This window comes from Rhinoraja longicauda, chromosome 1, assembly GCF_053455715.1.
Source record: "Rhinoraja longicauda isolate Sanriku21f chromosome 1, sRhiLon1.1, whole genome shotgun sequence".
In the NCBI taxonomy this organism is placed as follows: Eukaryota; Metazoa; Chordata; class Chondrichthyes; order Rajiformes; family Arhynchobatidae; genus Rhinoraja; species Rhinoraja longicauda.
The window spans coordinates 142,750,354-142,774,976 of NC_135953.1; the positions used below are offsets into that span (position 1 = coordinate 142,750,354).

Below are 24,623 nucleotides of genomic sequence, written 5' to 3' on the forward strand. Positions count from 1 at the left end.
GCGGTGCTGACTAGAAGGGCCGAATGGCCTCCTCCTGCACCTATTTTCTATGTTTCTATAACCACCCTGGAGGTCCTGCCTTTCAGCCTTCTTCCGAGCTCCCTAAAGTCACGCTGCAGAATCTCTTTCCTCTTCTTCCCGACGTCGTTTGTGCCGTCATGCACTACCACTTCCAGCTGCTCACCTTCACCCTTGAGTATGTCCTGCAATCGGTCCTAGACTCTAGCACCAGGGAGGCCACACACCATCCTTGAATAGTCAATAGTCAATTTTATTTGTCACATACACATAAATGTGCAGTGAAATGAAAGATTATCCAACAATAAGAGCAATAAAAATAAGCAATAACACACACAATCATAAACCAACACCAAACAAAAAGAAACATCCATCACAGTGAGTCTCCACCAGTCACCCCCTCACTGTGATGGAAGGCCAGAAAGTCTTTTCTCTTCCCCTGCCGTCTTCTCCCGCGGTCAGGCTGCTGAAGTTGCCACGTTCCAGGCCGCGCCGGACGGAACCCATGACTTTGCCTGACATGTCTCTTCAGCTTTGCTTCCAGGCCGTGTTTTGACTTGCAGACCTGTCCGCCGCTCAGACAGGCAGTGTCTTCTGTCCCAACGGCTTCCAAGAGGGCGAACCCCCGGGGTCTCCTGTACTCCAAGCTTCCTTCCCTTCCTCATCCACACCCACCTTCTCTCTTCCAGTATCTTCGGTGTAACAGTCTGGTCTTGTCCAGGAAACTCTCTTTTTCCGGAATGATCCTGAGGTCATCCAGGTGCCTCTCCAGTGCCGCAACACGGTCCTTCAGGAGCTGAACCTGGACACACTTTCCACAGGTGTAGCAGCCAGAGGCACCACCAGTGTCCCTGACCTCCCACATCCTGCAAGCATCACAATGAATCAGTTTGCCTGTCATTTCTTCACTGCGTCTCACCCTCTCCAACTTTTGGCGTAGTCTCCTCCCTCAGCCTCCTCGCCGAAGACACTCGAGCCAAAGACACGCACTTTTCTCACAAGGCACTTCACTCGACAAGGCCGCTCCCTGATAACTCCAGCATTTTGTGTCTACCTTTGATTTAAACCAGCATCTGCAGTTCTTTCCAAAGATACTAGAGGAACAAGATAGACCACTCGACCCTAAAAACCATAGCACGTCATGGCGCCATTTTAGTAGGCAGAAACTTGCAGAAACATTTGAAAAGAAAAATAACAAAAATCTGTAAATTGATAGATGAGATATATTCTGCATTTTAATGGTATCATCACACATACTGTTCTCCCAAAACACAAATTACACTGCGAGAGGCATAGCGAACGGCTCCTTTGTGTAATACACTTCAGTGTAGGTGATTTCAGTGGAGTGGTCCATCTTGTTCCTCTAGTATCTTTGGTTCTTTCCTACACATGGAATTTGAACAGTTTCAGAGCACTGAATTCATGACAATGTGTATTGTTTAAAGCTCATAAATATCATGGCATGCATTATTAACATTTGACTTTCTTTCTGGTGTAGGTTTTTCCTGGGCTGTCTTATCTCGGGGGTAATTGCTGCTCTGCTAATTTTCTGCCTTTCGTCCTTTGTATTCATTGGCTACTTTATGAATCGAGATATTTTTCGGACCAACCCATTATATAAGTGTAAGATAATCTCGTTGAGTTTTAATTTCAGTAACATATCTGGTGTCAGGGGTTATGGGGAGAAGGCAGGAGAATGGGGTTGAAAGGGGCAGATAGATCAGCCACGATTGAATGGCAGAGTAGACTGGATGGGCTGAATGGCCTAATTCTGCCCCTATAACATTTGAACATTTGGACACTGTACAAACATGGGTTATTTGGCTCCCTACTTTTATCAACTGTCTGAATTTTGTGAGAATTCTTCACAGTCATTTCTAATTTGAATTTTTATCTTGTGGCGACTCCCAAGGGTCGGGCCATGCCACTATCGAACCCCTCGGCACGGGAATGGACTAGTGCGGGGGTGGCCCTTAGCTACAGGGATAAAGGGCGGGGGTTTAGACGCGATCCTCTCTTGCAGACCCGACTGGACAAGAGAACAACAGCAAATAAAATTCCTCCCGAAACACCTGGCTCCTCGCCTTCATTTCGGGCTTATCACTGCGCCACATTGGTGTCATAATGGATTCAAAAGACAGAGCCGCCAGTCCGTCCGTCTCTCGACGCGGTCTCCGTTAAACTACCGACGTTCTGGACTGCCCGGCGTCGCGTCTGGTTTCAGCAGGCGGAGGCCCAATTTCAGCTGCGGGGCATTACGGTGGACGACACCCGCTACTTCTACCTGGTGGGAGCCTCGACCAGGACACGGCCGGAATCGTCACCCAGTTCCTCGAAGACCCCACGGCCGACGATAAACACCTCGGCCTTAAGGAGCTTCTGCTCCAGATTTACGTGCTCAGCCGGATGGAACGGTCTGCCAGGCTCCTTCACATGGAAGGCCTAGGGCACCGCCGACCATCAAGCCTCCTCAATGAGATGGTGGCGCTGCTGGATGGTCACTAGCCGTGCCTCATGTTTGAGTACGTTTACCTGCATCTGCTGCCGGCCGACATCCGCCTGCAGCTCACAGACGCCTCGTTCACCGACACCCGGGCCCTCGGCAGGCGCGCTGACGCGTTGTGGACGGCGCGCTGGGATGACATCAGCGCGCTGGCCGTCACTCCGGCAGCGCCTGATTTCCTCCGGTTGTGTGGGGGAGCTGTGGAGGGAGTGACAGCTGCTCCCCGGAGGCCTGTGAGATCGCCCCCCCGTGGCCGTTGCGGGTCCTGCACCTGCAGTCCCGCACCAGCAGGCTCCATCCAGCACCAGCAGTAGGCGCTGGTGTTATTACCACCAGCGCTGGGGTGCTGCAGCCCGACAATGCCGCCAGCCGTGCATGTTCCCAGGAAACGCCAGGGCCGGCTGCCAATAGTCCCCGCGGCGGCCGGCCAGATTCACCCTCTTCGCCTGGGATCGGCGCTCCAGGGATTGCTTCCTCATGAATACGCTGAGCGTCCTGCCCCCTTCGCTGGCGGACATTAGTTCCTGTAAGCGGGGGCCCGTCCTCACCGCTGCAAATGGAAACCACATCCGTACATATGGGGATCGCACGGTCCCGATCGCTTTCGACTCCTGTCATTTCTTGTGGCAGTTTACCATTGCCGATGTCTCCCAGCTGTTGCTCGGTGCCAACTTCCTACGGGCTCACTCCCTCCTGGTGGACGTCAGGCGGCAGCGCTTGGTCAATGCCGCCAGGATGGAGCCAATCGCGCTGCGCCTGGATGAGCCGATTGCACGCCCCCTGTCGACTGTGGATTCCTGTTTTGCTCGGGTCTTGGCCGAGTTCCCGGACATCCTGACCCCACAGTTCCGGTCGTCGACCCCCAGGCACGGGGTGGTGCACTACATATCAACTACCGGCCCGCCCCTCCACGCACGAGCACGCCGTCTGCCGCCTGATAAGCTCCGTCTGGCCCGGCAAGCACGATGGAGTCCTTGGGGATCGTCCGCCCTTCCAACAGCCCATGGGCGTCCCCACTCCACATGGTCCCCAAGGCAAACGGGGGCTGGAGACCTTGCGGGGATTATCGACGACTGAATGTCACGGGGAGAACGTACAAACTCTGTACAGACAAGCACAGTCAGGATCGAACCTGGGTCTCTGGCGCTGTGAGGCAGTAACTCTACCGCTGGGCCACCATGCCACCCTAGACTAAACTGAACTAAAACTATCAGTCAGTCAAAGGCTTATTGTCTTGGTGGCAGCACTGAGTCTGTATTGAAGGGGTTAGCCTGGCAGAACTGGGAAGGAGAAGAAGTAGGATTTTATCCAACGTAAGGCATCATCTGGCAGAAGATCTTCACATGTAATGGGGTAGAGACTGATTGTTGGAATGGAAATATTGAAGGTTTCTCTATTCTGAGTGGTCAGAACTTATACCATGAACCATACAGAGGTAGGTGGGGGGGGGGAAACTGGTGGAGATTAAATCTAACTAAAATGTTATACTCTTACTTCCAGCAACCTTAGGTGGTCCAGACGTCTGGATTATATTTCTCCCACTAGCTCGTGTTTATGTGAACACGGCTACTTTAATTACTATCATTGTGATCACCGCTGGACTAAGTCTGACTTCACTAATAACTGAAACTCAACTTCTGTACTTCCACATCTACCTGTGTAAGTAATGTGCTAAATGTCTACTCCATTATTTTTAGCTATAATATGGACCACTTGTATACTGCTTTGTTAAGGAAATTAAGACTTTCTCACAAATATTAAAATATACCTTAAAAATTCTGTTACAAGTAAATGATTGTTAAAAATTAAACTTGATCAAATCTCTGCCATTAATTCGTTAGCATCTACTTTGATAGATCATAGAAAGGATGCCAGTCCATACAAACTAGGCCTCTAATACAGTACAGGCTCCTCGTGCTTGACAGTGATTGATTTCATGTGTTTTTGAAATAAAGCGCTTCATTTAAAACCAAAACATATTTTACACATTTGTATTTTTGGAATAATGCACACAATTTTACACCTGGCAGACAGTATAGTTGTGTATATGTTTAATTTACTCATTTTTGAATTTATGCACTGATTTTCAAGAAGGTAACCCCGCGTATAATTCCTATGTTTCGCAGTTACAACATTCCAGATGTACTTTGTTGACTTCCAGTCATGAACCGGGGCACTCAACACTGGTATATGCATGCAAATTAGACTTAACTGAGGTTTTTCCAGTGATTTTTATGTTCATTAAACTATGCAGTACATCCCAGAGGGCAAAAAAGGTACCGCTGGCCATGTGTACAGTCATTCAGGCATGAGCATTGAGCTAGAAAATATCTTCACAATATTCCTTCAAGATTCCTTCAGCGTTTGTGTTGGAAACAGTTTGGTTTGCAATTCAAAAATTAGACTTTAAGCGTGGATGCAGTGAAAACATGGCATGCATGCAAAACCATTGATGTACCACTCACGTGGAAATAAAATACACACGTTGGCTTTTACCACACGAACTTCACGGTTTCTTTAATAAAGGTAAGATCGTATGCTAGGTTTATGAAGCATACATTTTAATCAAGCGCATTTAGGGCTTTTTTCCTACATTTTTACATCATAATCTATTTTACCCACTGATGAATTAGGTTTTTCATTCATGTCCAAAGCCATCACTCAACAATGGCTTTTAAAAAAATGAATTTTAGTTCGCTGATTGCGATTGCAAATGGTACATAACTTGGATTCCATTCTTCCCTGATAGTGTGGTACCGGATAAGCACTTTTGACTATTTGACGATGCAGCATCGACTGCGTGAGACAGCAGTTCCCCCTGTGCTTCCAAATGTAAATACAGGGCCAAAGTCAAATTCAGATACAATGCCAACTACAAGATCAAATCCAAAAGCATCACCCACAACATCTATTCAGGTAGGAAAGTGTGAATCTTCTAAAATGTATGTAGGCTTTTTTATATTTTTAGATATTGTCCTGTTCAGTAAGCGTTTTGCGTGTGTTCTCAGGTTAAGCTGATTAAGATATTTGTGGTGAGTTAAAAGAGTAGTGGCAGCTCTTGTTCTGATGCAGTTCGACTGATAATGGCAGCTGAACGGAAAATAATCTCTTCAAAGATAGACACAAAATGCTACAGTCACTCAGTGGGCCAGGCAACATCTCTGAAGAAAATACATAGGTGACGTTTTGGGTCGGGACCCTTCTTCAGTGTGACCCGAAACGTTACCTATGTATTTTCTCCAGAGATGCGCCTGACCTGCTGAATTACTCCAGCATTTTGTGTCTATCATTGGTACAAATCAGCATTTGCTGGTTCTTTTTATTACATTAAAGATTATTTTCAGATTTGTTTCAGATTTCCACATTGTTCCTTATATTCCTCCATTCTGTAATAAATTGCTTCAGATGAGGCAGACGTAATTGTAGGTTCTTGGATTGCATTCACAGGGAGAACGTACAAACTCTGTGCAGACAGCTCCCGTAGACCGGATTGAACCCGTATCCCTGGCGCTGTGAGGCAGCAACTCTACCGCAGCGCCACCATGCTGCCCTGTTGTTGAGAAAGGAAGTTGAGAAAGGAAAAATGCTGGATTAATAAACTAATGTTAAATTAAAAGTAAAATAAAAACAAAATATTTCAGGGTTACTGAAAGATGCATATGTTTTAGTGAAGATTATTATAGAGGCAGAAACTCAAAATGGAATGGTTATTTCTCTATTTTCAGAATATTGAAAATATATCCACTCAGCCAGTTGGACTTGTCATTGAGAGCACCTCATTGACTGACCCAAAGACAATGAAGTAAGTCTTCTCTCTAACTTTCCTCCCCACCTGTAGTTCAATTGATGACCATTTTAACAGAAGCACTGTAACAAATGAAGAAAACTGCATTATGTAAATTTGCCACATTTCGTCAGTTCAAATCAAATTATTTTATAATGAAATTACAATTCAGAAAAGATAAACAGATAACATACGATAGAACTTTATTGTCAAAAAATAACAAAAAACTATTGGTAGCATTAATATTCTGTACGCTATTTAGATGGGATGTAGTTTACATTGTCAGCATGTGCTGATTTGCCCTGTGGGAGGTTCCTGTCTGTCCTGTCTATCTGTCGATCAATCTTTCTCATTGCTCGAGTGTCTAAGTTCTGAACACTACTTTGAGTTGGTTGGTCATTGCATGCATGAATATTAAATTCTTTGTGCCATAAAGAGTCCACATATTTTGGGCAGGTGTTGATTCTCAGCCTATTTTCTAGTCAGAAACCTGTTTGAGGGATATATTGATTCTTTCCAGTGAACTAAGCAAATTTGGAAAGCACTTAAAAGAACTGCAATCAAACATGCTCCATCCACACGGGGATTATATGTCGTTTTTATCTTTACTAGCGTGAAAAATCCCACACTTTATTGCTTAAATGGACAAAACGGTCTAGACAACGTCATTATTTCTTCCTTTTCATTATTACTACCTAACAGTTGTCTGTTTCATTATAGGGCATTGGAGCAAAATCAGAGTGCTGGCTCCAACTCCGCCACTATCCAGGTGGAGGATGAAACTCTGCCGGTCTGCGGAGATAAACCTAAGGTCAGAGGAGTAAGATTTAATAAGAAACTGAGGGGCAACTGTTTCACATAGAAACTGGTAGATATTTAAATCAAGCTGCCAGAAGTAGTTGAAGCAACTACTGTAAACAACTTTTAAAAGGCATTTGGACAGAAACATGGATTGGAAATGTTCAGCAGGATATGAGCCAAATACGGGCAGGTGGAACTAGTGTAGTTGGGACATCTTGGTCGGCCTGGGCAAGTTGGGCTGAAGGGCCTGTTTCCGTGCTATGTGACGGACGATTTCTGATCATATTCCACAAACTAGGGTAAAAATGTCTTTCCAGGTAAAGGAGGCGGGTGCACAGAAAATAAAAATATATGTCAAATAGTTCAGTAGCTAAAGCAACTGGACTATTGATTTCCAAACAGAAGACCCCATATTTAACATGAAAGGTTGATAGCTGATGTTGCTTCTGTAGTCAGTGAGATTTAATAAGTTTGTTACTCATCTGAAGTGCGGTAATCATTCTATTTAGAAACAGTGAAGCTAAATCCATGAGTATAAACACACATAATGTTCTGGAATATCTCAGCAGTTCGGGCAGCGGCTCTAGAGAACATGAATAGGTGATGTTTTGGGTTTGGATTCTTCAGACCAAAACGTCGCCTATTCATGTTCTCCAAAGATGCTACCAGACCCTTTTTGTAAACCAGCATCAGCGGTCCCTTGTGTGTCCTTGCAGTCTAACTCTGACGAGATCATAAAACTGAAGCATTAACATAACCTGCATTAATGATTTGCAAATGTTTCTGCCCAACAAGAAGCTGAGAATTGATGCTAGTTTACACCCAAGATAGACACAAATTGCTGGAGTAACTCAGCGGGTCAGGCAGCATCTCCGAAGAAAATGATTAGGTAACGTTTTGAGTCAAGACCCTTCCTCAGGCTGAAGAAGTCAGGCTGTTGTTGCTCGAACTATACATTTGTAATTTTCCTGCATCTTAACGTTCCATATAAAAAAAACAATGGAGTAACCCCATCAAAATGCCAATTATCTGATATCTTTTGCCTAATGACACAATTGTTGCATTTGTATTACACCATTAATATGGTGAACTCAACAATAGCACAAAGATACAAAGTGCTGGAGTAACTAGGCAGGTCAGGCGGCATCTCTGGAGGATATAAATGGTTTGTGGGTTTGACACAAGGAAGTGCAGATGTAGCATCTACAGTTCCTTGTATCAACACCACAAAGCATTTAGCGATTTGAAACCTGTACTCAATTACACATAAACAACGTAATAAAAAACTACGTGAAGTATGACCCACCTGTCCTGCACTAAACTGACACTTCATTGTGTGCTGAGGAGCAGTAAGTCTTGGGGAAGCATCCTGGACCACAAGGGCAACATGATGGCACAGCAGGAGAGTTGCTGTCCTGACTACTGGTGCTAGTCTCTATGGAGTTTGTACCTTCTCCCCGTGACCTCAGCGTTTCCTCCCACACACCTTTTCTCCAGAGATGCTGTCTGATCTGCTGAGTTACTCCAGCATCTTGTGTCTATCTTCGATGTAAACTAGCATCTACAGGAAAATTCTGTCAAATGTACAGGCGTAGAGGTTAATTGGCTTGGTAAAATTGTTCCTAGTGTGTGTAGGGATAGTGTTGGTGTGCGGGGATCGCTGGTCGGCGCGGACTTGGTGGGCCGAAGGGCCTGTTTCCGCATTGTATCTCTAAAGCTTCAACTAGAACCATGTTTTCCTTGCCTGGAATGTTTTCAAGAGAGGACTCAATATATCTGTAGCTTGGAGTGGAACTGTTCTAGATTAGTTATTGATTGATGCAGTGGTGCACAAAGCAACAACGTGTTGGATTCTAGAGCAACCACAAAAGTCTGTCCAATTTTATAGCAGACCCATGCAATATTTCAGCAATATTTAAGTTAATTTGCAAAGGGGTGACAGTAATTTCCATAAGTTATGAGTTGAAAATCAACTAAATAATTGCTCAATCAGCATCCAGAAAGCTGATTATATTTGCATTAGTAACCATTATATTTGCAATGCTGTAAGACAAATGACCATTAAATAAGTTTAACAATGAGGCAAAATATTGAGATTCTTTCAGATCAGTATTGAATTGAATAAATTGTATTAGCCAAGTGTGTATACATACAAGGAATGTGCCTTGGTGCTTTGCCCGCAAGTAACAACACAATACACAGCAAACAATTAAGAATAAAACACTATAATTTAAACATGTGAAGAATAAAATAAAATACCAGAGCAAAAGGAGGCAACAGACTTTTGGTTGTTGAGTAGAGCTGTTGCTCGTGGAAAAAGGCTGTTTTTATGTCTGGCTGTGGTGGCTTTGACAGTCCGGAGTCACCTTGCAGAGGGAAGTGCTTCAAAGAGTTTGTGGCCAGGGTGAGAGGGGTCAGAGATGATCTTACCCGCTCACTTCCTGGCCCTTGCAGTGTACAGTTTGTCGATGGGGGGAAGGTTGCAGCCAACAACCTTCTTGGCTGACCGAACGATGCGCTGTAGCCTCCGGATGTCGTGCTTGGTGGCTGAGCCAAACCAGACCATGATGGAGAAGGTGAGGACGGACTCAATGATAGCAGTATGGAATTGGACCGTCATTGCCTGTGGCAGATTGTGTTTCTTCAGTTGCCGCAGGAAGTACATCCTCTGTTGGGCCTTTTTGACTGTGGAGTCGATGGTGGCCTCCCATTTAAGGTCCCTGGAGATGATGGTTTTAAGGAACTTAAATGACTCCACAGATGTGACTATGGTGTTGTTGATGGTGAGTGGGGAGAGAGGAGGGGGAGCTCTCCTAATGTCTATAATCAGTTCCACTGGCTTCAGAGCATTGAGCTCCAGGTTGTTGCGATGGCACCAGGATGCCAGCTGTGTTATTTCCTGTCTGTAGGCAGATTCCTCCCCATCCTGGATCAGTCCAATCAGGGTTCTGTCGTTCGCAAACTTGAGAAGCTTGACAGAGGAGTTTGTGGAGGTGCGGTCGTTGGTGTAGAGAGAGTAAAGGAGAGGGGAGAGTACGCAGCCTTGCGGTGCTCCTATGCTGAGGGTCTGCTGGTCCGAGATGTGCTTTCTCAGCCTCACATGTTGCTTCTGCCTGTCAGAAAATTGGTGATACACTGAACGAGGGGTTCAGGCACAGTCAGCTGGGAGAGTTTAGAGTGTTGAATACAGAGCGAAAATCCACAAACAAAATCTTTGCATAGGTCCCCTGGCGGTCTAGGTGCTGGAGGATGAAGTGCAGGCCGAGGTAGACTGCATCATTGGTCCTGTCTTCTTTCGTGTCCATCATCTATGTTTCAAATGTTCGGCCAGTCTCTTGCACAGTGGACAGCCTTCTCGTTTGCCACTGCTAGATCTTCCAGGCAGCATTGTTCGCCAAGAAGTGGGCATCTTAGTAAGTGTGGCATGGATTGTACAGATGTTCCACATTCACGTTCTGTGTCTGCCGCATCTGCATAGCCCCATTTGCTCATATTGGCCTTGCATCAGCCCATCCCTGTACGAAGCCTATTGAGGGACTTCCAGGTCTTCCAGTCACACCTGTGACAAGGTGGTAGCTGTTCCTTGGTTGGGATCGGCAGCTTTTCGTGGTGGTGGTTTTCACAGCGTTTCCACAAGGCTAGTCTGGTTGCTTGAGGAGACTGTGACAGGGGCTGGACTGTGTGAAGGAAGCTCTTCCTCCACTTCAGGCGGTTTGGGGCTGGGTGATGGGAGTGACAGGGATGGTGGGTGTCCCCAACTTGCCCACTACGTTCAGTTCCACCGGCAACTGATCTGCGGATTCCTGGTGAAGAAATACTGGCCAAGATGAACAAGCTATCCACATCCGTTGGTTTTAGGCAGCCAGTGATGCATCTGCAGCTGTCATTAAGGGCGCCATCAACTTTCCTCGCATGAGATGATCTCTCCCAAACAGGACAAGCATACTCTGCAGCAGTGTAGCACAGCGCTAGAGCAGTGGACCGCAGTGTAGATGCATTGGTCCCCCACGACGAGTTTGTCAGCTTGCCTAGGAGGCTGTTCCTCATCCTCACTTTGCCCTTCACCTTTACGACGTGTTGCTTGAAGGAAAGGGCTCAGTCCAGAGTGACCCCAAGATAAACAGTGTAGTCAGTGTCTCAAAGGGAAACCATTCCATGTTAAGGACAGCTTCCTCCCAGCTTCGCGATTACGAAGGTGGAACAGGCTAACTTGGGTCTTAGCAGGGTTTGCCTTCAGTTGGTTGTCGTTGTAGTAGTTTGTCAAGTTGTCTAAGGATGATGAGAGGGCAGCTTCCACCCCATCTATGTGAGTGCTCTGAGCTGCTATTCCAAGGTCTTCAGAATAAATGCAGCTTCTCATCACTAGATTACCATCCTCGCTGGTTTCTTTATAGCCCCGTAGGTTCCTCGGAACCATCATCTCCAGGGACCTTAAATGGGGGCCACCATCGACTCCACAGTCAAGAAAGCCCAACAGAGGATGTACTTCCTGGGGCAACTGAAGAAACATAATCTGCCACAGGCAATGATGGTCCAATTCTATACTGCTATCATTGAGTCCGTCCTCACCTTCTCCATCATGGTCTGGTTTGGCTCAGCCACCAAGCACGACATCCGGAGGCTGCAACGGATCGTTCGCACAGCTGAGAAGGTTGTTGGCTGCAACCTTCCCCCCATTGATGAACTGTACACTGCAAGGGCCAGGAAGCGAGCGGGCAAGATCATCTCTGACCCCTCTCACCATGGCCACAAACTCTTTGAAGCACTTCCCTCTGGAAGGCAACTCCGGACTGTCAAAGCAGCCACAGCCAAACATAAAAACAGCTTTTTTCCACAAGTAGTAGTTCTACTCAATAACCAAAGTCTGTAGTCTCTTTTTTGCTCTGGTTTATTTTCACCCACATGTTTAGACCGTAATGTTGTATCCTTATTGTTTTGATGTGTTTATGCTTTATTCTTAATTGTTAACTGTATGTTTGTGTTGTCATTTGTGAGCGGAGCACCAAGGCACATTCCTTGTATATGCACATACTTGGCCAATAAACTCATTCATTCTTAGCATCATGAATTAGGTCAAGATGATGTGCTTCTGCCCAACCCTCCACAAGATTACCATCCTCGCTGGTTTCTTTATAGCCCCATGAGGTGCTGTGGCTGTTGAAATCCCCAATGATAACGTTCATGAGTTGGTCACTGAAAGATTGTGGTTCTTCAAAGGCAAATGTAGAGCCTGGCGGTTTGTAAACAGAGGTCACAATTAGTTTCCACAGATTCACAGCAAGGATTTCTATGTTGTCCCTTTCTGTCATTGAAGTCTGGTCGATGATTTGGTCTCTTTTAATGAAGATAGCACTGCCATATTTCTCATGTGGCCTTTCAATAACTAGCTTCATTCCAGGGATCTTAAGTTGATGCTGTTGCTGGCCTCTGTGGGTCTCTTGTAGACATAAGACATCACAGTCATTCTCGTTGCAGCTTTCCAATCAGTTATTGTTTTGCAGATGAAAGCCCCTCGGCATTGATGGACATCACTGTCATTGTCCGTCCTGAAAAGAATGCAAGCTTCCGGTGACAATCAGTGGGAACCATCACTTGTTAAGACTTGGTAGGCTGGTGGTTGTAGTTTTGCAGGGTTTGGTACAACAGGTACAATAGATGATGGTGGTAGTAGAATTAGCTCTTCAACTCCCCCTCCCACTCCCACTCCCAGTCTGACCTTTCTGTCATGGGCCTCCTCCAGTGTCATAGTGAGGCCCACCGCAAATTGGAGGAACTGCATCTCATATTTTGCTTGGGCAGCTTACAGCCCAGCGGTATGAACATTGACTTCTCTAACTTTAGATAGCTCCTCTGTCCCTCTCTTCCCCTCCCTTTCCCAGTTCTCCCACTGTCTTCCTGTCTCCACCTTTATCCTTTCTTTGTCCCGCCCCCCCTGACATCAGTCTGAAGGAGGGGCTCGACCCAAAACGTCACCCATTCCTTCTCTCCAGCTGCCTGACCCACTGAGTTACTCCAGCATTTTGTGATACGGTAGAATTAGCTCAGGGCACTTCCAGTTTCCAGCCCTGAGACGTGGACGCTTCTGCTCTGGGGCCATTGGCCCGGTATGCAAACTGCAGGGGGTTTGTGATATTTTTCAGGTGGGCCAGCACAAGTCATTCCAAGGGTCTTCATGATTATAAAGGTCAGTGCGACAGGCCTGTAGTCAGTAAGACCAGTAATCATTGGCGTTTTGGGTACAGGAACAATAGTGGAGACTTTGAAGCAGGCAGGGACAGTGCAGGTTTGCAGGGACTGGTTGAAAATGTCTGTGCAGATTGTTCAGTTGTTCAGCACAGCTTGAGGGTAGAGGGACTGTCCAGTCCTAGAGATTTTGGGCTTTTCTGTCTTCTGAATAGCTTCTCCGCCTTCTCAATTTCTATTGTTAGTGATGGAGAAGTGGCCAGACTGATGTTGGGCAGTAAGGAGGGGGTGGGTAGTGGATGAGGGGAGTCAGGCAGTAAGCAGCTGTGAAGTGGTGATTGGGGAGGAGTGGGTGGGGGAGGGAGGGAGGGGGTACTGGGGGTATGTTTCTGTCTATCGAACCTGCAGTAGAACTCGGTCAGCTGACGATTGTCCAAGGAGTGGGGGGTTTCCTCTTGTAGCCGGTGATTTCTTGCAATCCCTTCCAAACTGAAGAGGAATCATTAGCTGAGAACTTACTCCTCGGCTTCTCAGACTACCTTTCCTTGACAGCTCTGATTCCTCTTCTCAGCTTGTACTTGGCCTGCCTGTAGAGGTCTGCATCCCCGCTCCTGTAGGCCTCATCTTTAGACTGGTGGAACTGTCTGAGTTCTATCAAAAAACAATTGCAGTATTTTTTTAAGTGTGTAAATGAAGTTTGGAAACTATGAAATAATTAAAGTACTGTGTTTGTTTTACATGTGTGGCCCTGACAAATTTCTAACTGGTGAATAAGTATCCCTCTGGGAGAGCTTTACATTGGACGATCAATCTGAATAACTAATGCTAATCTTCTTTTGTCATTGTAGAGGAAGGCCAAATCGAACAGAGACGTAGTTGACGATACACCTTCAGCCAGCGCTGAAATTCCACCAATTCCTATCATCAATATAGGTAAAGATGAACTAAATAAGTAATTATGGCGAGTCCGAAACTTGCTAGTTGTAGACGAAGTTTATTGCAGCCGCAATACACGAATACAGAGCCAAAACAACAAGTTACAGGATAACCAATATAAACTTACTGTCTTCCTTGAAGACTTCGCCGAACTGCCTAAATCGGGCGCCAAACGCGCACCTGACATCGCTGGCCAATCAGCGATGTCGTTTCCTGGACCAATCCCCATGGTCGCGTTCCCACGTGACCTCGCTGGCCAATCCGAGGGTTCGACGACCTGGACCATTCTCTATGGTCGCTACATGACCCCCCCCAGAACCCGAGGTGCGGAACCTAGCAGGGAGCCGGATTTCGCGACCAGAACGAGTACGGAGAGGGACAGCCTGAACCACAGGAGCCGGAGGTTCCGGACTTGGTGGAACAGCCGGAACGGGAGGTTCTGGAGGAACTACCGGAACGGGGGGTCCTGGAGGAACTGCCGAAACGGGGGGTCCTAGGGGAACTGCCGAAACTGGGGGTCCCGGAGGAACTGTCGGAATGGGGGTTTGTGGACTGGGCGGAACTAACGGAGGTCGGCCTCTTCTAGGGGTTTGACCGACCAGGACTGGTTGATCCGGGTCCAAATGGGCAGGTTTGAGCCGGGACACCGAGACGAGTTCACTCTTGCCGCCCATGTCTAAGGTGAAAGTAGCCGTTCCCTTACGTAAAACCCGAAACGGCCCTTGATAGACCCTCTGCAACGGGGCGCGATAGGCATCTTTACGCAAAAAAACAAACTCACAGTCCTTCAGGGAAGACGGTTCATGTACCATGGGACACCCATGACGTGAAGTCGGCACTGGAGCCAGGGAGCCCACCCGTTCCCGGAGAGCTGCTAACGCTGATGGGACTGTAGGGAGCATGGCTGAAGTGTCCGGAAACAGATCTCCAGGTACTCGAAGGGTCGAGCCATATACCAGCTCTGCGGACGACGCACCGAGATCTGGCTTAGGAGCCGTCCGGATGCCCAACAGAACCCAAGGGAGTTGGTCTACCCAGTCTGGGCCTTCAAGCCTTGCACTGAGGGACGCCTTAAGTTGGCGGTGGAACCTTTCTACGAGTCCATTTGCCTGGGGGTGATATGCAGTTGTGGGTTGTAATTTGGACCCGTACAGTTCCACCAGCGCGGCCCAGAGGGACGAAGTGAACTGTGGTCCTCTGTCAGTTGTAATAACTGCCGGGACCCCGAAACGAGCTACCCAATGAAGGGCCAAAGTCCTAGCACAAGACGCTGACGAGATATCAAACAATGGGAAAGCCTCCGGCCACCGGGTGAACCGATCCACCACCGTGAGGAGGTGGGTGTAGCCCCGGGAGGAAGGCAAAGGCCCGACCAAATCCACGTGGATGTGGAAAAAACGAAAAGCCGGGACTTCGAAATCCTGTACGGGGGGCTGGACGTGGCGCTGGACCTTAGCGGTCTGACAGGGCACGCAGGAACGTGCCCACCCCGCTACCTGTTTCCGCAGGCCATGCCAGACAAACCTCGCTGCCACCAAGGCAGAGGTGGAGCGGATGGATGGGTGCGCCAGCCCATGAATGGCATCGAAAACCCGGCGCTGAAGGGAGGGCGGTACTACCGGCCTGGGGCGAGGAAGAGAAACATCGCACCAGACTTTCGTGCCCTCCGACCCACAAGCTACCTGGGCCAACTTCAATCCCGAAGTGGTGGACTGGTACGTCGAAACGGTATCCGCCAGGAGCTGTGCCTCCGCGAGCTCCTGGGGATCCACTTCGCAGTCCACCGCCGAAATAGGGGGAAAAGCAGGTCTAGACAGGGCGTCAGCAACGGCATTCAGCTTACCCGCGATATGACGGACATCTGTGGTAAATTCTGAGATAGCAGTCAGGTGCCGCTGCTGGCGGGCCGACCATGGGTCAGACAATTTCAAAAAAGCAAATGTTAATGGCTTGTGGTCCGTAAATGCCACAAATGGGCGGCCCTCGAGGAAATACCTGAAATGACGGACAGCTAAATGGAGAGCTAGAAGCTCTCGGTCAAATGCGCTATATTTCAGCTCGGCCGAATTTAGTTGCCGGCTGAAAAACGCTAAAGGCTGCCAACGGCCACCAACCTGCTGCTCCAGAACCCCGCCCACCGCCACGTCAGAGGCGTCAACCGTCAGGGCCTTGGGGGCGGAGGGGCTCGGATGGACCAACATGGTGGCGTCTGCCAAGGCTGCCTTAGCTGCCGTAAAAGCCGACTCTGCGGTCGGGGACCACAACAACTCTACCGGATTACCTGCAAGGCATTGGAAAAGTGGGCGCAGGACTCGCGCCGCTGCCGGAACGAATCTATGGTAGAAATTAACCATGCCTACGAACTCCTGCAGCCCTTTTACTGTGGTAGGCCTGGGGAAAGCCCGGATAGCCTCCACCTTCTCTGGCAAAGGGACAGCGCCGGCAGGGGTAATTCTGTGTCCTAGAAAATCGAGCGCAGGCAGGCCGAATTGACATTTGGAGGGTTGAATAATGAGCCCGTGGTCTTGGAGCCGCTGGAACACAGTCCGCAAGTGGGCCTGGTGTTCTTGCACTGAGGGGCTGGCTACCAGGATGTCGTCTAAATAAATAAACAAAAAGGGTAAACCCCTGCCCACACGGTCCATCAGTCGCTGGAAAGCCTGTGCCGCGTTCTTTAAACCGAAAGGCATACGCAACCATTCAAACAACCCGAACGGAGTAATAGTTGCAGTTTTTTGTATGTCCTCCGGTCGCACCGGGATCTGATGGTATCCTCGCACCAAATCGATTTTGGAAAACACCACCGCTCCTTCCAGTCCAGATGAAAAGTCCTGTAGGTGCGGTATGGGGTAGCGATCAGCCGTGGTGACAGCATTGAGACGCCGATAATCGCCACATGGCCTCCACCCCCCAGATGCCTTGGAGACCATGTGTAACGGCGAGGCCCACGGGCTGTCAGACTGACGAACAATTCCCATTTCCTCCATCTTCCTGAACTCCGCCCGTGCCACCACCAGTTTGTCTGGCGGTAGTCTCCTGGCCCGAGCGAAAACGGGAGGGCCTTCGGTGCGGATGTGATGGACCACACCGTGCTTAGCTGAAGGTGCGTCAAAACGTTGGACGAGCAGCTCTGGGAACTCTGCCAGAATCGCAGCATACGAGTCGGGGGCCGCGACGACGGCCTGGACAGTAGGGCTGGGCGAGGAGGCGATTGCCGGAGCGATGTGCTCGTCTTCAGCAGCGGGTCGGAGGTCGTTACCGCGGACATCAGGAACCAGTGAAAAAGCCCAGAGAAAATCTGCGCCCAGGATCGCTTGTTTGACGTCGGCTATGATGAATGGCCATTCGTACGTGCGGAGGCCTAACGCAAGGGACATCTTCCGTGTGCCGAAAGTGCGAATTGGGCTGCCGTTAACCGCGATGAGGGTGGGACCTGTCTTACCCGATCTGGTTTCGAGGTCGGTCGGCGGCACTATGCTGACGATGGCTCCGGTGTCTACCAAAAATTCTGTGTCCGTGAATCGATCATGGACATAGAGGCGCCGGTTCTGGCCAATCGTAACTGCCCCTATGTACGATCGGCCGAGGCATTTCCCGCGAAGGTACAAGGCAAACGACAGTTGCGGGATTCGTTACCCCATCGTAGGTGATAATAGCACCAGCCGCGCTTGTGCGGATCTTTTTGGCGGGCTTTCGGAGAATTGGCGGGAGACGTGGCGCCATCTTGCCGTCGCTGTGGCGTGGTCACCGATGTCGAGACTTTGTTGATGGAATCACTTGCCTTGTTTTTTCCCGCTATGAGCGCGTCCGCTTTCGCTGCATATGCTTCGGGGTCCTTAAAAGAACAATCCGTAAGCAGCAGTCGGACATCCTCGGGAAGTTTCTCGCGGAATGCCTGTTCAAACATCGGGCAATCCGTATGCTCACCGGCTAGCACCATCATTTCGGCCATGCGGACGGAAGGCAGTTGGTCTCCAAGCTCCGGTAGGTGCAGAAGTTTTGCCGCACCACCATGCTTATTTAACCCGAAGGTTCGCGGTAATGCCTTCTTCATGGTTTCATATTTGTCTTCCGCAGGTGAATTTATGATAAACCGCATCATGCGCTTGGTTGTGTCCGGCGATAGAGCGCTGACGAGGTAGAAGTACTTCGTGGAATCGTCCGACACCTTCTTTATGTGGAATTGAGCCTCGGCGTGGATAAACCAAGCTTGCGGTGCGTACGTCCAAAATAACGGAAGATGAACGCCTGCCGCGCTTGACTCCGGTGTGCCCTGCTCGGTCATCGTCAACGAGGCGTCGGGTTCCTGCTCAGTTGGTGATCGTCCAGATCACGTTCGGGGTCACCAATATGGCGAGTCCGAAACTTGCTAGTTGTAGACGAAGTTTATTGCAGCCGCAATACACGAATACAGAGCCAAAACAACAAGTTACAGGACAACCAATATAAACTTACTGTCTTCCTTGAAGACTTCGCCGAACTGCCTAAATCGGGCGCCAAACGCGCACCTGACATCGCTGGCCAATCAGCGATGTCGTTTCCTGGACCAATCCCCATGGTCGCGTTCCCACGTGACCTCGCTGGCCAATCCGAGGGTTCGACGACCTGGACCATTCTCTATGGTCGCTACATAATGAAGGTATTTATTCACAAAGTGCTGGAGTAACTCAGCAGGTCGGGCAGCATCGCAGGAGAGAAGGAATGGGTGACGTTTCGGGTCGAGACCCTTCTTCAGTCTGAAGAAGGGTCTCGACCTGAAACGTCACCCATTCCTTCTCTCCCGAGATGCTGCCCGACCTGCTGAGTTACTCCAGCACTTTGTGAATAAATACCTTCGATTTGTACCAGCATCTGCAGTTATTTTCTTATATTATAAATAAGTAATGAAGCTAAAAGTAATGTACTTTTTTTACGATATGTCAAATTTCAGGAAATTCATACTGGCCTGGTTTATGGTTATTTTCTTAAGTTAAAATGTGCTAATGTGTACATTAAAAAAACATTTGCCTAATTGAAATCGATATTAAATAGGACACAAAGTGCTGGAGTAATTCAGCTGGTCAGGCAGCATTTCTGGAAAACATGGTGAGGTGACAATTCTTCAGAAGTAGGGTTGCCAACTGTCCCGTATTAGCCAGGACATCCCGTATATTGGGCTATATTTGTTTGTCCCTTATTAGGCCCGGGGAACATTGTAGGCCCAGGGGGCACTGTAGGCCCGGACACTGTAGGCTCATGGGTCACTTAAGGCCCGTACACTGTAGGCCCGAGGGCCACTGTAAGCCCAGACAGCGTAAGCTAACGCAGTGTGTTTGGGGAGCGGGGCTGAATGTGTTCGCCTAAGGGAGGTTGCATAGCAACCCGCCTTGCGGCCCGGGCAGCCGCCATTGGTGGAGCGGGAGCATGTGGCCGCTGGCTGGGTGAGGTCACGTGGGTGCGGGCGGTGGTGTCACCTTTTGTCCCTTATTTGGTAGTTAGAAAGTTGGAAATCTTATTCAGAAGGGTCCTGAACCTACCCATGTCCTCCAGGGCTGCTACCTGACCAGCTGAGCCATTCCAGCACTTTGTCTTTTTTAATCAGCGTCTGCAGTTCCTTGTTGCCTATTTTTTTTTAATAGCTGACAAAACTATCATTCTTACTGCACTTTGTTTCAGCCTGGTGAAACAGTTTCAGCCATAAGAGTCAACAAAGTCTTGTGTTGATTTTCATTTTGTGTTGAGTGTAAGTTACTGTATGGAGTTTCCCTGAAGTTTAATTCATTGTGGTGCTGTTCTTTGTTTCTAATATTCCAGGTAATCAGAAGAACATATAAATGTAATGAAGAATTTCCAGAATGATTTAGTTATTTAATTCCACTTGTTTGCTCATTCCACAGAAAAGGGTTCTACGTTGCAGACTAGAGCACTGCCGGTCACAGTCCACCTGTCAAAGCCTAGTCTTCCCCCAATACGGAAAGGGATCATTGTAAGCAAGCAGGAACATTCTGTGCAGGCTGCAGGCCCTCCGGCTGAGTACCATTCCGATTCTGTAGAGTCCATGGTTGAAATTCCAGTGGCCCAGATAAGCATCGCGGGCAGTGTCACAACTGCCAACCAAACCAACACAATCGCAAATGACAACTTCAGAAAGGTTTCTCAGAGTCGAATTCCCAAACGGCCCTCTTTAGCTGAAGAATTGGTGGTGCTCCCAACGCATAGAACCAAAAGGAGGAGTGGTGGAAGATATCCAAGATCAGATCCAAAGAGTAAGATGCCTCAAACTGCTCCTCCTGTGGTTGTCCCTCAAAAGAGTGACGACATGCCCCTCCCCGAACCATCGCAGAAATCTAGATATGGGAACAAGAGATTCAGTAATCAGGTCTACCCAGACCTACCTGCATCTCGTGCCCCAGACAGCAAATAACGTAGACACAAACGCAGACAACATCTGGATGATTCTAAATTCACATGTTAAAACTAGATCCCTAACAATTATCCAGCTTTGACATATGACAATGACAAGGGCATGACATGGCACATGATTTTACTTGAACACAGCAGCCAAAACTGTAAACGCTCTGTACATTTCCCCTTTTTTCTATTCATACATCAACAGGGGGTGAGATATTTCCTCTTCAATATGCATATATCAAAAAGGATTGATATAATTTCCTCTTTAATCTTCGTACATCAATTGGAGTTGAGAAAATTTGCTCTTTAATATCCATTCATTAATGAGGGTTAAATGCTGGAGTAACTCAGTTGGAGAAATCAATGTTCATACCGCTGGGGTGTAAGCTGCCCAAGCGAAATATGAGATCCGGTGGGCCTCACTATGACAATCGAGGAGGCCCAAGACAGAAAGGTCAGACTGGGAGTGGGAGAGGAAGTTGAAGTGCTGAGCCACCGGGAGATCAGGTTGGTTCAGGCAGACTGAATCGCTGAGCCTTCGTTTGGTCTCGTCGATGTAGAGAAGTTGACATCTCGAACAGCAGATACAATAGATGAGGTTGGAGGAGGTGCAGGTGAATCTCTGCCTCACCTGGAAAGACTGTTTGGGTCCTTGGATGGAGTCAAGGGGGGAGAATGGTCCAGGTCGTCGAACCCTCGGATTGGCCAGCGAGGTCACGTGGGAACGCGACCATGGGGATTGGTCCAGGAAACGACATCGCTGATTGGCCAGCGATGTCAGGTGCGCGTTTGGCGCCCGATTTAGGCAGTTCGGCGAAGTCTTCAAGGAAGACAGTAAGTTTATATTGGTTGTCCTGTAACTTGTTGTTTTGGCTCTGTATTCGTGTATTGCGGCTGCAATAAACTTCGTCTACAACTAGCAAGTTTCGGACTCGCCATATTGGTGACCCCGAACGTGATCTGGACGATCACCAACTGAGCAGGAACCCGACGCCTCGTTGACGATGACCGAGCAGGGCACACCGGAGTCAAGCGCGGCAGGCGTTCATCTTCCGTTATTTTGGACGTACGCACCGCAAGCTTGGTTTATCCACGCCGAGGCTCAATTCCACATAAAGAAGGTGTCGGACGATTCCACGAAGTACTTCTACCTCGTCAGCGCTCTATCGCCGGACACAACCAAGCGCATGATGCGGTTTATCATAAATTCACCTGCGGAAGACAAATATGAAACCATGAAGAAGGCATTACCGCGAACCTTCGGGTTAAATAAGCATGGTGGTGCGGCAAAACTTCTGCACCTACCGGAGCTTGGAGACCAACTGCCTTCCGTCCGCATGGCCGAAATGATGGTGCTAGCCGGTGAGCATACGGATTGCCCGATGTTTGAACAGGCATTCCGCGAGAAACTTCCCGAGGATGTCCGACTGCTGCTTACGGATTGTTCTTTTAAGGACCCCGAAGCATATGCAGCGAAAGCGGACGCGCTCATAGCGGGAAAAAACAAGGCAAGTGATTCCATCAACAAAGTCTCGACATCGGTGACCACGCCACAGCGACGGCAAGATGGCGCCACGTCTCCCGCCAATTCTCCGAAAGCCCGCCAAAAAGATCCGCACAAGCGCGGCTGGTGCTATTATCACCTACGATGGGGTAACGAATCCCGCAACTGTCGTTTGCCTTGTACCTTCGCGGGAAATGCCTCGGCCGATCGTACATAGGGGCAGTTACGATTGGCCAGAACCGGCGCCTCTATGTCCATGATCGATTCACGGACACAGAATTTTTGGTAGACACCGGAGCCATCGTCAGCATAGTGCCGCCGACCGACCTCGAAACCAGATCGGGTAAGACAGGTCCCACCCTCATCGCGGTTAACGGCAGCCCAATTCGCACTTTCGGCACACGGAAGATGTCCCTTGCGTTAGGCCTCCGCACGTACGAATGGCCATTCATCATAGCCGACGTCAAACAAGCGATCCTGGGCGCAGATTTTCTCTGGGCTTTTTCACTGGTTCCTGATGTCCGCGGTAACGACCTCCGACCCGCTGCTGAAGACGAGCACATCGCTCCGGCAATCGCCTCCTCGCCCAGCCCTACTGTCCAGGCCGTCGTCGCGGCCCCCGACTCGTATGCTGCGATTCTGGCAGAGTTCCCAGAGCTGCTCGTCCAACGTTTTGACGCACCTTCAGCTAAGCACGGTGTGGTCCATCACATCCGCACCGAAGGCCCTCCCGTTTTCGCTCGGGCCAGGAGACTACCGCCAGACAAACTGGTGGTGGCACGGGCGGAGTTCAGGAAGATGGAGGAAATGGGAATTGTTCGTCAGTCTGACAGCCCGTGGGCCTCGCCGTTACACATGGTCTCCAAGGCATCTGGGGGGTGGAGGCCATGTGGCGATTATCGGCGTCTCAATGCTGTCACCACGGCTGATCGCTACCCCATACCGCACCTACAGGACTTTTCATCTGGACTGGAAGGAGCGGTGGTGTTTTCCAAAATCGATTTGGTGCGAGGATACCATCAGATCCCGGTGCGACCGGAGGACATACAAAAAACTGCAACTATTACTCCGTTCGGGTTGTTTGAATGGTTGCGTATGCCTTTCGGTTTAAAGAACGCGGCACAGGCTTTCCAGCGACTGATGGACCGTGTGGAACATTCTGGAACAAGCAGGAACATTCTGTGCAGGCTGCAGGCCCTCCGGCTGAGTACCATTCCGATTCTGTAGAGTCCATGGTTGAAATTCCAGTGGCCCAGATAAGCATCGCGGGCAGTGTCACAACTGCCAACCAAACCAACACAATCGCAAATGACAACTTCAGAAAGGTTTCTCAGAGTCGAATTCCCAAACGGCCCTCTTTAGCTGAAGAATTGGTGGTGCTCCCAACGCATAGAACCAAAAGGAGGAGTGGTGGAAGATATCCAAGATCAGATCCAAAGAGTAAGATGCCTCAAACTGCTCCTCCTGTGGTTGTCCCTCAAAAGAGTGACGACATGCCCCTCCCCGAACCATCGCAGAAATCTAGATATGGGAACAAGAGATTCAGTAATCAGGTCTACCCAGACCTACCTGCATCTCGTGCCCCAGACAGCAAATAACGTAGACACAAACGCAGACAACATCTGGATGATTCTAAATTCACATGTTAAAACTAGATCCCTAACAATTATCCAGCTTTGACATATGACAATGACAAGGGCATGACATGGCACATGATTTTACTTGAACACAGCAGCCAAAACTGTAAACGCTCTGTACATTTCCCCTTTTTTCTATTCATACATCAACAGGGGGTGAGATATTTCCTCTTCAATATGCATATATCAAAAAGGATTGATATAATTTCCTCTTTAATCTTCGTACATCAATTGGAGTTGAGAAAATTTGCTCTTTAATATCCATTCATTAATGAGGGTTAAATGCTGGAGTAACTCAGTTGGAGAAATCAATGTTCATACCGCTGGGGTGTAAGCTGCCCAAGCGAAATATGAGATCCGGTGGGCCTCACTATGACAATCGAGGAGGCCCAAGACAGAAAGGTCAGACTGGGAGTGGGAGAGGAAGTTGAAGTGCTGAGCCACCGGGAGATCAGGTTGGTTCAGGCAGACTGAATCGCTGAGCCTTCGTTTGGTCTCGTCGATGTAGAGAAGTTGACATCTCGAACAGCAGATACAATAGATGAGGTTGGAGGAGGTGCAGGTGAATCTCTGCCTCACCTGGAAAGACTGTTTGGGTCCTTGGATGGAGTCAAGGGGGGAGGTAAAGGGACAGGGCCTGCGGAAAGCAGAAAGGGGAAGAGATGGGAAGATGTGGCCAGTCACCTCCAAAGGGATCCCACTACTGGCCACATCTTCCCATCTCCTCCCCTTTCTGCTTTCCGCAGAGACCGTTCCCTCCGTAACTCCCAGGTCCACTCAAACCTTCCCACCCATACCACCCTCTCCCCAGGTACTTTCCCCTGCAACTGCAGGAGATGCAACACCTGTCCCTTTACCTCCCCAGTC

The 24,623-nt window shown here is 48.8% G+C and overlaps 1 protein-coding gene across 1 annotated transcript in view; it reads left to right on the forward strand.

Annotated features, from left to right (window-relative positions):
- LOC144601104 (palmitoyltransferase ZDHHC1-like) overlaps positions 1-20,628 on the forward strand; it is a 35,943-nt gene extending 15,315 nt beyond the window's left edge. Inside the window, exons 4-10 of the mRNA XM_078413047.1 lie at positions 1,517-1,641; positions 4,022-4,180; positions 5,271-5,437; positions 6,247-6,323; positions 7,026-7,116; positions 14,138-14,222; positions 20,102-20,628. Coding sequence (XP_078269173.1) covers positions 1,517-1,641; positions 4,022-4,180; positions 5,271-5,437; positions 6,247-6,323; positions 7,026-7,116; positions 14,138-14,222; positions 20,102-20,628 — 1,231 coding nt within the window. The remainder of the gene's footprint in view (positions 1-1,516; positions 1,642-4,021; positions 4,181-5,270; positions 5,438-6,246; positions 6,324-7,025; positions 7,117-14,137; positions 14,223-20,101) is intronic.
- Positions 20,629-24,623: the final 3,995 nt, after the last annotated feature.